General features: G+C 40.2%; 1 protein-coding gene across 3 annotated transcripts in view; it reads right to left on the bottom strand.

Moving 5' to 3' along the window:
• LOC117878662 (histone-arginine methyltransferase CARM1-like) overlaps window positions 1-15723 on the bottom strand; it is a 125993-nt gene that overhangs the window by 50531 nt on the left and 59739 nt on the right. For all 3 annotated transcript variants that reach the window (XM_034772989.1, XM_034772987.1, XM_034772990.1), the window contains 3 exons: window positions 14477-14583; window positions 14167-14271; window positions 8696-8806 (listed from right to left, as the gene is read on the bottom strand). In XM_034772989.1, coding sequence (XP_034628880.1) covers window positions 8696-8806; window positions 14167-14271; window positions 14477-14583 — 323 coding nt within the window. The remainder of the gene's footprint in view (window positions 1-8695; window positions 8807-14166; window positions 14272-14476; window positions 14584-15723) is intronic.

The following is a 15723-nucleotide window of genomic DNA, read 5'->3' as shown; positions in this document are numbered from 1 at the left end:
AACAGCCAGTGCTCCCAGTTCTAATAATACCTGCAGCATCTAAACACCGCATTCCCTCCTCTCTTAAGAAACTTTCCAAATTAAAATAAACATTGTTGTTCTAACCCCAGGAACAAATATGAAACAAGACACTATACTGTTGGCAGGAATATTACACTGAAAACACTGTAGATACTACATAACATAGTCTTTAGTCCAGGCAGGTGGTCGTCTGAGTCTGACAGGCCGTCTCCCAAGCCCCGGTTCCAGTGCAATGTCTTGTTGCGTTGGTTCTACAGTGAAGTCATCCAATGCAGACTGGGTATTGGCATAATCTCCTCTTGGTGCATAGGCAGGTGCCAGATAAGAAGCATTCCATACCCGCCCATCAGAAAGTCGATAGGTGTAAGGTCCCTTCTTCTCTATGATTTTAAGAGGAGCTGTGAATTTATGGTCCCCTTTGCATAATATTCCAGGTTTTCGTATTCTAACAAAGGAACCACACTCAAACTTTGGTTCCTTAGCACCCCGCCATTTATCTGTGAAAGCCTTAGACTTTGCTTGGTTCTGTTCAACTGTCTTTCTCTCAGCATTACTTAGTGTCCTTGAAGTAAATGCAACAGTCCTCTCTGTGTTGTCCTCATGAAGTTGTGTGAGGACAGCCCCAAGTCCATAATCAGAAGCATCAGTAGTTACAATTGTGGGCAATGCGGGACTGAATAATGCAAGTACTGGACTATGTACAATTAAGTCTTTCACCCTTTCGAAACTAACTTGTGCATCCGTTGTCCACACTAAGGTTGAACTTCTCCGTAGTAATTCTCGTAACGGTTCAATGACAGAAGCATAATTGGGAATGAATTTTGCATACCAGGAGGTAAGACCCAAGAAGGAATATAAGCTTTGCAAATCTGTTGGAGGAGGAGCATTTGAAATTGCCAGGATATGATCTGGATCAGGTTTTAGTCCAGCCTGTGAAATTGTATGCCCCAGAAAGGAGAGTTCAGTTTGTCTAAATTTGCATTTGGATCTATTGAGCTTGAGACCTGCTTTGCTGATGCAGTTTAGTACAGACTGCAGGTTATTGTCATGCTCCTCAGTAGTATTTCCAAACACAATAATATCATCCAAATAGCACTGAACTCCATGTTGATTCTTCAGAATCAATGACATCATTTTTTGAAAGGCATTTGGAGCTGATGCGAGACCGTATGGAACACGTTTAAAACGAAATAGTCCCTCATGTGTAATAAATGCTGTGAGGTCTCTGCTCATGCAACATAACCTGGTGGTATGCGCTCTGCAAATCAAGAGTAGAAAACATCTTTGCTCCACGGAATTCTGCAAATACTTCCTCTATGTGAGGAAGAGGATGGCTGTCAATCACAATAGCTTTATTTGGCTCCCTTAAGTCCACACAAAGGCGAATGTCTCCACCCTTCTTCTGCGTCACTACTATAGGTGAAACCCATTCCGAGGAGTTAATCTCTTCAATAATGTCCTTTTGAACAAGTTTTCTAAGTTCCTCTGAAACAGCTTCCCTGATTGAAAATGGTAAGCGCCGTAATTTCTGTCGTACAGGCAACACATTATTCCGCATTTTAACTTTATGCAGAAACCCATAAGCACAGCCGAGTTTCTTCTCAACCTGGAGTTGGGTCCCAGCTGAAACCGGTGTGTGTACCGCAAGAGTGCTTTGCTGAGGAAGATCAATTAGTCCATTAACTACCCTCAGATTTAAAGCAGCTAATAAATCTCTGCCAAGGATAGCAGTGCCTTTGTGGACAATGTAGAACTTCGCAGTTACACATCAATCTCCAAAAGTAACTATTGCTGGCAGGCAGCCATGTACTGGAATATGGTTTTTCAAATAGCATACCAAGTGAAGTTTGGGTTCAGTAAGAGGCACATCTTTAAAGTCATGCAAATAGATGGAATCAGGTAGTATAGATACTGCTGAGCCAGTGTCCAACATTAGCTGAATAGAGTGTGATTTGCCTGAGGGTATGGCAGAAACATTTACAGTGCACTTTATCTGTTCTGGAATATGTGCAGTACTGATTTTGTCTACACTCAGCACAGTAACATCTGGTATTGTAACTGCATGCACCTGTTGATTGAATTGGCTACTGTGACATACTTTAGCAAAATGCCCAATCTTTTTGCAATGATTGCACTGAGCTACTTTTGCTGGACATTCTGTGTAGCTTGGAAGATGTTGTGGGGATCCACAGCGAAAGCATGCTTTTACTGTATTTTGCATTCGCTGAGTCAGTGGCTTTTCACTAGTTTTCCTTTTGCAATTGTTTGTCTGCAGTGATAGTGAACTTTTCTGCAAAGGAGTCACTCTCTGGACTGGGCCTTCTGTACCCTTGCTCATTATTTTGGCTTCAGCTGTAGCTGACTCAATCTGAGTAGCAATGGTTATTGCTTTTTCTAGTGTAAGTTGTGGTTCTAGAAGTAAGCATTCTCTTACATGAAGCATTGTTGTTTTCTCAATGAGCTGGTCTTTAATCATCTCATCTGCCATATTCCCAAAGTCACAAGTTGCAATCAGACTCCTCAGGGAGGCAATATACTGCATTATAGTCTCCCCTGGTTTCTGCTCACGCTGGCAAAATCTGTAGCGATTAACTACTACATTCACTTTTGGCACAAAAAAGTTCTTTAATGCAGTGAGTGCAGTCTCATATTTATCATCTGCAAGGGGAAAAGTGTAAAATATACACTGCCCTTCTGCTCCAAGGCAGGGGATTAGCAGAGCACACTTTCTTACTTCAGAAATCTCTGTAGCACTGATTGCAAGCAGATAAGTCTCAAACATACAGATCCAGGCAGTAAAAGCAATTGGAGGCTCACCTGGGCTTTGCAGAAAGGGTGCAGGTGGGTTCAGAGGCAGAAGATCCATCCTCGTCGCCAAAATGTTGTATCCACCAGGCAAGGTATTAACAAATTTTAACAGAACTTTATTTACAGTGCAAGTCTCTTCTCCAAGCTGTAGATGCACACTCTGTAACTCTCCCAGCCTCCTCAACTCCTCTCCCTCCTTCCTGTTTCCTGTCCTTTCAGACTCCCAACAGCCAGTGCTCCCAGTTCTAATAATACAAACAGCATCTAAACACCTCACCTTTTCAATAGTACTACCACCTAGCCCAGGGGTTGGCAACCTTTCAGAAGTGGTGTGCCGAGTCTTCATTTATTCACTCTGATTTACGATTTCGCGTGCCAGTAATACATTTTAGAAGGGCTCTTTAAGTCTATAATATATAACTAAACTATTGTTGTATGTAAAGTAAATAAGGTTTTTAAAATGTTTAAGAAGCTTCATTTCAAATTAAATTAAAATGCAGAGCCCCCCGAACCGGTGGCCAGGACCCGGGCAATGAGTGCCACTGAAAATCAGCTTGCGTGCCGCCTTCGGCACACGTGCCGTAGGTTGCCTACCCCTGACCTAGCCAGTTACTGTATTTCCCATTTTGTAGTTGTGTGTTTGATCTTTCCTTCCTAAGTGTAGTACTTTGCATATGTCTTTACTGAATTTCATCTTGCTGATTTCAGACCAATTCTTTAATTTATCAAAGTTGTTTGGAATTCTAATCTTGTCCTTCAAAGTGTTTGCAATCCCTCCCAGCTTGGTTTTATCCACAGATTTTATAAGCCCACTCTCCACTCCATTATTCATGTAATTAATCAAAATATTGAATAGAACCAGACCCAGGGCTGACCCCTGCAGGATCCAACTAGATACATTCTCCCAGTTTGACAGTAAACCATTGATAACCATTCTTTGTGTATGGTTATTCAATCAATTGTGCACCCACCTTATAACAATTTAATCTAGATCACATTTCCCTAGTTTGCTTAGGACAATGTCATGTGGGACACCGTCAAAAACTTCACTAAAAATGATCATGTCTATCGCTTCCCCCCAGCCAGTGGGCCAGTAACCTTGTCAAAGAAGGAAATTAGGCTAGTTTTTCTTGCCAAAATCCCGTTGGCTATGACTTATTATCCTATCATCCTCTAGGTGCTTACAAACTGATTGCTAAATAATTTCTTCCAGTATCTTTTCAGGTAGTGAAGTTAGGCTGATGAGTTTTTGAAGATAATCATTAATAGTTCCAAGGTTCCTTCAGCTAGTTTCTTAGGGTGAATTTCATCAGGCCCTACTGACTTGAATACATCTAACATTTAAATATTCTTTAACCTGTTCTCTCTCTATTCTGGATTGTATTCATTCCCCCTTGTTCTGATTTTGTCCCTACACACTTGTGCTATTCTTTTGTACTCATTCTAAGCAATCTGCCCATGTTTCCACTTGTAGGATTCCTTTTTGATTTTCAGGTAATCAAATTGCTCCTGAGGCAAAACATACTGCCCTCTTATTCTTCTTCTGATCATTCCTTTGCTATTGTGCCTTTAATACTGTCTCAGAGAAACTGCTAGCTCTCCTGAACTCCTTTCTCCCCCTTAGATTTTCTTTCTAAGGGACCTTATCTACTAACTCTCTGAGCTTATTAAAGTCTGCTTTTAAAAAGTCCATTGCCCTTATTTTGCTGCTCTCACTCCTTCCTTTCCTTAGAATCAGGAAGCCTATCATTTCATGATCACTTTCACCCAAGTTGCCTTCCACCTTCAGATTCACAACCAATTCCACCCCAGTCAGAATCAAGTCTAAAATGGCTGCCCCCCGGTTACTTCCTCCACCATCTGAAACAAGAAGTTGTCCCCAACACATTCTAATAAACTTATTGGACATTTTGTGTTTTTCTGTATTATTTTTCCAACAGATATCTGGGTAAAGTCTCCCACTATTACCAGGTCTCTGGATATTTGTTCTAGAAATTCCTCAATGAATGTAACTTGTTAATTTCACATTCTACAGTATATACTAGGGACATCTGAAACAGATGGCGAGAAATACCACAAGAGGAATGATGACTGTAACCAGGAAGAAATTGACAGAAACTAATCCATTCTTGTTATAACCCAGGTGTTATATATTAGAACACTGCTAATGAAGACTCACTGTGTGTTACTAGATTTTGAGAACTAGTATGTGAAAAAGCACACAATAAAAATGTTAAGGTTACTGAACCACTCAGTGTGCTTTATTTAACAAACTATTTTTGTCAAATTATAATATTTCATAATGTATTAGTCAACCTCTTGCCGTATATTTTAAAAAAAGGTAAGGAAGGGATGACAGGTTACCGACTAGTATAGGCTCTGCAGCTGTGGGAGGGAAGCCATTTTATTTACAGCAGCATTTGTTGTTGCCTTCTCTGTCACTTTTAGAGTGAGTGAACTGGTGCTTATGGCAGCTGTGGACAGGTCCCATTAAACGTAACAGATGAGGTGCAGCTATCTGCAGGAGCAGTGTCCCTGCACTTTTGGTTCTCAGAAACAGACCAGAAGGGAAAGGAGGCTTATGTGGTGGTGAAGGAATTTGCAGATGGGGGCTTGTGCCCTGTAAAGGCAATAAGAGCCTTGCTAAAAACTTGGGGCCTGCAACCCGGACCGCTGTTCATACACGATGATGGCGGCTGTCTGACAAGGTACCAATTCAGCGCAGTATTGAGAAAAACCCTGCGCTGCTGTGGTCTTGACCTCTCTCCAAATTCGGTACTCATTCTTTCAGGATTGGGACAGCAACATCCGCAGTTACAAGGGGTTTCAGCTCACAGCAGGTGCAGGCAAGAGGGTGCTAGAAATCACGGTGTTACAGGACTTACATCTGCACCAAGCAAAAGATGGCAGGGAAGAGCAAAACATAACTAACTTGTTTGTTTCAGAAGCTACACATAGCATATGCGATATCTGGATTTGTGGGCACTCTGTGGTGCACTGGGCGCACAAGAGGGCAGCCAGTACGGCAGCTGGATCTCAGCTGGGCTGCAGCGGTGAAGTTGTTCATGTCGAGAAGAGACATGCAGTGGGATCAGCTCATGCCACTTCTGCGCTCACTGACAGGCAATGGCTGGGAGCAGACCTACGGCATGTGGGCAAGGCTCGTAAGAAAATAAATAAGGGGGTCACCATGATATTCCTGGAGAAAGGGGGCTCGGTGATACAGCACGGGGACATCCATTACAATCAGCCAGAAGTTTTGGGGGATGATGGCGTATATTGGTCAAATGGAGGTTCTGACTTACAACTAGAGGATGTGCGGGCATGGATTGGATAGGTGGTGTGATACCAGGCGGCATGCTTGGGTAGGGAGTGACCTCGCTAGAAAGTTGGCATTTGGAAATTCAGTGCTCTGTCAGCTAATATTGTTTGTGTTGGTGACTGACTACACGTCATTCTTCCTTCTAAAACAATAATGAATCCATATTCTAGCACAGGGAAGGGAGTATTGTGCTCCTGAAGGTATCATAATTTGAATGAAATGTAAAACCAAGAAGCTGAGAAGGCCATTCATTAACCCAACTTCTTCTTATGTCCAGGGTAAATTCCAATTTGGGCAACTGCATTTTTCTCACCCAACATTCTCCCCCCTGTAGTTACAACTGAATAAGCTGTTCTTCATTTCTGCTCCTAAACTGTCAGATATTGTTAAGCAGTTGTAGCATTTAACCCTGGAGGTAGTTGACATTGTTATACATATTCCCTTTTTAAAAATTATTTTCAGTGTTAATTTAGTGCTTGTGAGAGTAGCTGGGCTGACAGCCTTGGGACTGAAGTTTTCTGTCTAGTCACAAAAATAAAAGTGGTGCAAGCACAGTCAGCAGCAGTGCAATTTTCCCCACCAATGTACGTTAGCCATCACCTGGAGAAACCAACTCTGAGAGTGGGAAGGCAATTCAGTTACTGGACCTAGTGGATTCTTGGTCTCTCTCTACCAATAGGTCACCAGTTATTCTAATAAAAGGTCTATATTGCACCATAAGTTTATACAGCACTTGACAGAACACAGACATGGCATGAACTCTTGAGGGGTGTGTGTCTATTCATTTCTTTATGTATAATCTACCTGTCCACAGGCTATCAGCTCATTTCATGTAAAACACTGATTAACCTACTGATAACAATGACTTTTGTTTACTTCTGACCTGGACCAAATTCAAACCTGTGATCAAAAGGCAAAAAATGCTATATCTCATTTCCAATGTCCCCGGTCATTTGAATTCCCTTTTGTTCTTTATTATTAGAGATCTGGTATCCCATTATCCTGACCACTGCTAGTTAATACTTCAGTTTACCATGAAACTAAGAGACTGGACCACAATTTTAACTCCACTGAACTTGTCCTTGCAGCTCCAGCGAAGTCAGAACTTGGCAGTACATAATTTTTTGGGGTGTGTGTAACTTTTCAGATGTTTTTGATGTCTCTGGCAAATGACAAACATCATAAACAGTTCTCACTTTAATTAGCAAAGCTAAAACTCAGTGAGAGTTCTTCCATAACCTAAATTTGAAGACAGAAAAGATTTTCCAGAAAAAAAGTGGGCCTGCTATGCATGTCTTTCCACAGTCCTTTCAAGTGATTACACTCAACCTTTTTCTATACTTACCATCTACAAAATGTCTATACACAATATCTTGATTATGTTTAAGCAAATGAACAAAAACAATGAGTAGCCTCTATTCAAGCATTTTCAACCACAGCATAAATAAGTTGGAAATATGAAGGTGATGCTATTCGATTCCTAGCTCAATTCTACATCTATCACATTATTTACCTTTGTTAAATCCAGAACATTTCTATAAGACATTCATTCACTGATACAAATTTATAAAACAATGACCAGGGAGACTCTTTGGAGCCCTGTATCGGAGCCAAAAGGAAAATGTTAAAAACCTACAGGTTTGTAGCTATGTATATTTGGAAAAAAAATAAGTGTCTAATACTGCAGATGTTCTTCCCTTAAAACCCCAAACAGCCTTAATTCCCAGTTGACAGGTTTCCTTATCACAAAAACCATTATTACAATTGACAATTGGCAGACAGCCCAAGGACTGAATTGGTTCTGCAGGATGAGCTCCCATCTCAACTCTAGCAGAGCAAGATAAGGTCACATTGTTAGGGTAGCATTGGCAAACTTCCACTGCAGCTCCTTAATTGCTTTGTCTATGCTTAAAAGACTGCCAGTTCTGAATGCTGTCCATCTAACGTCTTTAAATTAGTATTACAACTCACTGAAAGAAAAATAAGATACCTGGATCAGAAAGACGCACACAATTACATTATTTAGTAATCAATTACTTTAGTGGTTATTTCCCTCTCTCGACTTAAACAGGGCGAATATTATAGCTCTGTAAAGTGAGTGATTATTTCCTAAAACCAGGGAAAGAGCTGACCAATCACACTAAGGGATTGGAAATTAAATCAGAGCACCTAGCGCCAAAAGAATTTTTTTAAAAAATTAAAAAAATACATAGTTGCACAGAAACATCAAAAATAAGGGAAAGGCAAAAAAAATTTGTGGGGGAGAAAAGATTTAATCATTTGTATTTTAAGGGCACTTGTGACCTTATTAAAAAGGAAGGCAAATGATTTATTATATTACTATCAGTATTACATTGTATCAACTAGAACACCTTTAAAGATATTTTTAAATGATCAACACTAACACCACACATCCTTAGTCACGTTATAAACAGAAATCTGCAGCATTGCCATCTGTAACATGTGGTCCTAGATATCTGTTGTCTTTGTGGTGAACTAGTTACCTACAGATTAGTTTAACACCTGGTTGAACAAAACACTTACCTCAGCATATTTTGCCACTGAACTGGCTTCAACTGCATAGACTTTTCTAGCTCCAGCCTGAACTGCAAAAAATGAAAGGATTCCTGATCCACAGCCAACGTCTAGGACCACCTTGAAAACAAAAGGCACACCAAAAAAAAAAAAAGTTTAGAAGGTGGGTTATTTTTAAAGTTGTTATTACATTCTTGAGTGTCTAAGTCCCAGAGGACCAAGCATGACATCCTAAAGAAATATGTAAACTGGGAGGGAAAACGGTGTTAAAAAGCCAATCATTATAAATTTTATTTTGGGTGCTTACATTTTAAAAAGAAACCAAAACTCCAGCTCTAGTTTCCAACTTTTCAGAGGGTGAGGATGTCACTATCATGTACCATAGAGAGTTACACTTCACCTCTGGCTTCATGCCTTGGATACATATCACTGGAACCTGCTAGTGGGTTTCTATTTCTGAGACTTGGCATCCTCAGATTTGCTTTGTTCTGTGAGGCAGTAATAACACAAATTATTGTTGAATCCACATAGGGGAGGCTGGGAGTTTATGAGAGATTCAAATAACCTAAGACATGAAAGAGTTACTGAAAAATTGTACTGGCCACAGCTTGTGACAGGTCAAAGAAGCTCAAGTGAGATTTTTGATTCTCCCTTTGTTTTAAAAAAAGTTCAAGTTTAAATACTCATAATGACAGAAAATTTGAAAAAGCCATTGAAATGGCTACACACCACTTCACTATACATTTTATTCTGATCTATTTTTGTTTGAAACTTATTCACACACACATATTTCATGTGTATAAAACACAGAGGTTTGAGCTTTAACTGTGTATTATATACATACAGTATAAGAATACAGACACAGGGTACAGTATTAAGATTTAGATAGATTAGATATACATGTACGCACGCACACATATATATATATGTATGTATTTTGTGCAATATTTTTACATACTGCTAGGACCACAAGTAGCTGGGTGTAGTTTTCAAATGTAGGCCCTGATTCTGAAAAAAATTATGCACATATTTAACTTTAAGCAAATACTAGCACTGCAGGATTGAGTTTTTTTTTTTTTTTAAATGAAAACACTTATGCAGATATATAACTTTACTCATATAAGTAGCCCTGTGGAGTCCTCCAATGGGATTCCTTATGTGAGTAAAGTATGCAGTGGGGGTTTCTTACAATGTATTTTCTCTTTTCAAATGCTGGTGCCAGAGATGTTGCCTAAACAGTCTGCATTTTGCTGCTAGCTTTATTACCAACACCAGTCGATCCACACAAATCCCTCCGTACTAAGCTGCATAAAGACTGTAGCAATGGAATTACAAGTCACTCAAGAGCTCATGGTTAAAGAGATTCATAAGTGCATAAATATGGCTGAAAGCATGCTCCACTTTAAAAAAAAAAACTTACTTTATATGAAACCTAGGCTATGTACTAATGAAAGCAATCCAACCACCAGTGCATATTGTAGCCAGTCTGAATCTCTGTTACACAGATACAGGGAATACTAAGGCAACTAACACTGTTTCTTTTATTTTACATAGCTTCAAATTAGGCCTTGGGGCCAAAACATTGCCTCTAATATTATTTTCCTTTCCTAGTGCAAGATTTTATTAAGACCATTTTTTATTTCACAGACAACAGGCTGTCACAAAGCCAGTTTTGTTTCCGTGCTTTGGCGGGTATTAGACCACACCTCCATGCCCAGAGGAACTAACTTCAAAACAGCAAATTACAGCAAATATTGGGTAAAGGGGAATAAAAAAAAGATAGGGGGAGGGAGCCCATGACAATCAAGCACTAGTTTCTGTTTAACCACAGGGTCGACAGAAGGATTTGTTAGTAGAAGATTTCTCAAAACCTACTGGGGAACACTGCTTATCATAACCTTTCCTCTTTGTATATGTTGAGAGGAGAGGGAAGAACCAATGGCTATAGTTAAACATTACCAATGGAATGGAGAAGTGCGGCTTTCTACTTAGGGCCAGATTCTGAGCCCTTTCCTCACATCCAGTAACACACGTTACTTCTCAAATGGTCCATCTGACTTTGTGGAGTAAGGTACTGCTGTAGGGCATGGAGGTGCCCCCTGCTGAGATAACTTGGTGCTGCAGGCATGCCTGCCTTGGTTTCCCTTCTTTTAGCGCCTTTTAAGAACTCCACATATGAGACAAGATTCCCCTGAAGGGGTTCTACTTTATTAAATCCAAAATAAGCTTGAACTAAAGTCTCTTCCCTTGGGCTCGGAGGTTGCATAGCCTTCCTCCTTGGGGCCTGTGGTGCTCAGTCCTAGTGAAAGTACTGTAGAGACAACACTTACAAGGTTGTAATAGAGAAGAGGACAATTTTAAGTAGTGCAGAGGACAACCCAAGCAATGTTTTCCAACTTTATTATCTAGGATTCATTGCTTTTTAAAAATTGTCTCCATATTCTTTAGGCTTCCTTAAAAACACAAATGGTTGGTACAAGCACTACCCACAGTTGGTTCTGAAGTAGCTCATCTGTTACCCTATTACAAACAGAATGTGTATTGAAAATACCGCCAAGAACATTATCAAGGGGTCCAGAATCAGTTTTTACCACCGCAACTAAGACCAACTGCTTCATTCCTTCACAAGGATATTTTTTCCAAAAAATAATTGAAATGTGAAGGTGATTGCTTCTCCACCATAAATGTCTTTCACTCCAGGTAATTTGACTTCCTTACATCAAAGGAGCAAAGTGAAAAAAATGTGAAAATCAACAGAATGGCCAAACTGGCTCGGAAACAAGTAACAGCTGAATCAAACCTCTTTTTGAAGATCTGAAAATTACTGTGCTCTTTTATCCTCATCCTACTCCCTCCCCCGCCCCACATCACCCTTCTTATATATTTCAGTCTTTCATATGCCTCTACGCTTTCTGGCTTTAACAGTAAACACTGGTGCAGTATTTCTGCCCTGGCTAGCCCAAACCTAAGCAGCACTGGAATTCTCAGATTCTCATGGGAAAGAGTTTTCTCACAAAATATCCAATCCAATTTTTCAACCACATTTGTTCTGAAACTTCTCATTTCACAGGACAGGGAATAGGGAGATCATTCTCTAGGTGGGTGGCCAGCAGCATCAAGTTTGTAACAGCTTTACTATTAGGTATGCTGAACAGAGGCCAAGGCAGCTCCAACAGTTGGAAAAATAAATACACCAAGAGAGAACACAAGCAGCTGTACAGCTGTACAACAGCAATAGCTGCTAAAGGGGCCAGCGGGTACAAAATATACACAGCCTACACACTTCCTCCTCCTAATTCAGTGTAAAACAAATGTGCACAATTGGGTTCCGCTGTTCATTTTCTACCTTCTCACTGTAAAAAGCAAAAACACTCATTGTGGTTCTCATTGGTAGGGAGCCCAAGGACAAGGAGTGTCCCCAATCCACTGCTGTTCTACTAGTTACAGACCCTGTAATACAAGATTTCTACCTGTTCTAGTAAGAAAATTAATCAGTTGATGATGGAACAAATCAACAATCCAATACCATTCACACTCTTATGAGCCAGGTACTGGTGTTCCAGGCAAACTGGGCAAGCCCTCCCATGCTCCTAGCTCACTGGTATTGTTGAGTTGATGGTAGGGGAGGGTTATCTCAGGCAAGGGGTTAAGGTGTCTTAAACCCCTTTGTTTTACTTTTACGAAATTAAACAGTATGGTTTGAGGTTTGCATAAAGGTATGACTGGCCTATTCCCACTGCAAACAGGCATCATAAAATGTATCTTAACCTTTTACTAAACACACAAAAAGAAGAAACACCCAGTTAGAACATTAGAAACTTTAAAAAGTGAAGAGAAACTTTATTTTAACTATTTTCTTTATTTTGACTTAAGTTTTATGAAGGGGAAATTTCTTGCTTAATAATTTAGATTGTATTGAAAGTCTTGTTTTGGGGTGGTGTCAATTTTAGATGGCCCTGAGTTGAAGTCAGCCTTGTTTTTTGATATTGTCTTAAAAAGCAGATAAGTGCACACAGAAAGCAGGAGTTGGGGGAAGACATTACAGGTGCAGTGCACAGTCTTAGCCATTTACAGACTTGGAAAACTTTTAGCAGATTGGTAAACTGTTGCTTTCAGATTGCATTTTTGGTTATAGCAGTGTTCCATACTGGATCCTATGCTGCTTAATATGTTGATTAATGTTCTGGAAGAGGGATGAATAGTGAGACAGCAAATTCTGCAGATTACACAGTTATTTAGGTTAGTCAAGAACAGAGAGACAGAGAGGAACTGCAGAGGGACCTAACCAAAGCCAGGTGTGACTGCGCAATGTGGCAAATTAAATTCAGCACTGAAACACAGAGTAATGCAACTTTGGTGTGAAAACATTTTATCTACTCATATACACCTTACAGGGTTCTAAATTAACCATATCAATTCAAGAAAGGGGATTGGGGATCCCCATAGATTGCTCAATAAAGACTTCTACCAATTTGCAGCAGGGACATTCAATTAAACTAAAAGATAGAAAATTCAAAACTGATAAAAGGAAACATTTTTTTCACACAATATGTGAAAAAGTAAGTAAACAAATTGTGGAACTCATTGCCACAAGATGATGTCTTTAGGGGTCAAAATTTAACAAAATTCGAAAAGGGATTGAGCATGTATATGGTACGATGGTTAAGTACTGAAATAAATTTCCTAGGGAGGTTGTGGAATCTCCATCATTGGGGATTTTTAAGAGCAGGTTGGACAAACACCTGTCAGGGACGGTCTGGATAATACTTAGTCCTGCCTTGAGTGCAGGGGACTGGACTAGATGACCTCTCGAGGACTGTTCCAGTCCCATGATTCTGTGAATATCCAGAGGTATGATATGCTATACATTTTGCTTCATGATTTAAGCCAATCTCTTAACTATTAGTAAGTAGGAGGAGACCTAATCTTTTTTGTTTGGGGTTTTTTTTTGGGGGGGGGGGGGAGAGGAGGGAAAGAGGGTAGATTGCCCCAAACCTGCCGAATGCAAACTTTATCGCACATTCCTGTGAAGCATCTGGGCACTATCAAAGACAATACACTGGACTAGATGGAACCGGTCGGAGACAGTATGGCAATTCCTATGTTTATATATATATATGTATATGTATATAAAAAAAAGAGGTGGGCCTAAGGTGCCAAGTTCGGCTTCTGATTTCTTTGCCCAAAAATTTCAGGAGTGTTCAGATTTGGGTTTCTGGTTAGTCCGCAGGGGCCAGCTGTGAAATTCCGATTTAATGTTTGGATCCAGCATTTAGGTTCAAGTACATCTATCCTAAGGTGCCTGTAATGCACCCATCACCATAGTGCCTAGGCATCCATATACTTGACACCTATTTTTGTAAACATGTGTGTTACATATCAGTACATTCATGCACAAAGTTCTAGGAAAGATCAGACGGGAGAGTTCAATCAATGTTATTCTTCCGGACACGATTATGTTTGGATCCAACAGAGCTTACCTTGTCTTTAAAATCTATGTGGTTCTGTAGGATAGCTCTGTGATATGTGGCCGTCCTCACAAAATCCTGCATCATATTCTGTTGTTGAGATAGACAGCCATAAAACTAAAAGGAAAGGAGGAATGGAAAAATAGAAAAAGATAAAGCCCATCTTCTACCAAACGACCTGTATTTAACAGTAACAAGGGCCTGACCCTTTGCTGCAGAATCCTGAGCTAACTTTCTACCTGGTCCGGTGACTAAGGTCAGAAAAACAGGGAAACATCTATAACTTAGCTTCCACAAAACTGGCATTAGACGGCTTTGTTACCTGAAAATACTGAGCAGCAGATGCCTCTTCTGTTCGCTGATTGAAAACAGAGTGTTCCTTCTTCTGATTCCGGCACCTCTTCAGTGCATTTGAAAATGTGCTGTATTCTAGAAAAGAAAAATGGAGCAAAATATGAACGCTACTAACGCACAGAGAGCAAAACAGCATGTTCACAACAAGAACTCAGTGACAGATTTTGTTTGGAGTGGTGAAGGGGAATGGTGCCTCTTATAAAGTTAACTATTTATTAGCTGACACAACAGTCTCAGCTACAGATGATTATTTACATTAAGAAAAATGTTATGTTAATGCAAAACAGCATAAGATGATGGCAGAGCTGGTAATGGAATGCACGTGTTAAATTATTAGGTTATATTACATGGTATGGAATTCTCCATCTTTGTTAAACTTTGGGGAGCCTTAAGAGAAGAGTCTCAGTATCTGAACTGATTATTGAGCACGTGGGTGGACATGACACTGGTGCCCTGTGGAGAATCCCAGACAGGCCTGTTCAAGTGGCCATGAGTTATAAGCTGACTCTGTTGGAGGAGTTTCTTTGTGTTGCAGAAAAGCTGGGCAAAGGGGAGTTAATGCTCAGAGTCCATCTAGAGTAGCCTCGGCCAATAATGAGAACAGTAGAGATAATTGGGGGAGGAATGGCTTTGTGCTAGGAGGTATCCATCCTAGGATTAAGTAACAAAAATTTGTGGGGCAGAGGGATGGTCTAAGAAACCGCTAACTAGAGGCTGCTGAGGACCATGCACCTTACCAATATTCTAGCTAGCACCCCTGGAGCGGGACAGGCTGGGTGTCTGTGGATCTGAACATTTTCTACATTGGACATGTGACAGGAAAACTCAAGCAGGCCCAAAAGCAGACAAGCAAATTGCTCAGCAGCCTTTGGATCTGACTGAAAAAACTGAAGCAAAACTTTTCACACAGGGAACAAAAGACAACACGTACTAGAAATTCAATAAAAGTAAAATTTATTTAGAAAAGGAAAAGCTCTGAAAAGAGGTTTCTGCATAAAAGTAGCATAAATGGTAATAAAACCAAGCATGAAAGTCTTTCCTCCTCTGTTCATGGCTGGCTCCTGAAATAAAAGTTAAAACAAGAGCAGTCAGAACAGTTTTAAATAAACCACGCAATACTAACAACTTACTGACCCCCCCCGCCCCCCAAAAAAAAGAGAGAAAGGGGAGGTGGGGGAAAGAACTCCAAAACTCACAGGTCTTCAAATAAAAATA

Source organism: Trachemys scripta, chromosome 6 (assembly GCF_013100865.1).
Source record: "Trachemys scripta elegans isolate TJP31775 chromosome 6, CAS_Tse_1.0, whole genome shotgun sequence".
NCBI classification, from domain to species: Eukaryota; Metazoa; Chordata; order Testudines; family Emydidae; genus Trachemys; species Trachemys scripta.
The sequence above is the reverse complement of the archived record's forward strand: the minus strand, read 5'-3'. Positions and strand labels throughout refer to the sequence as shown.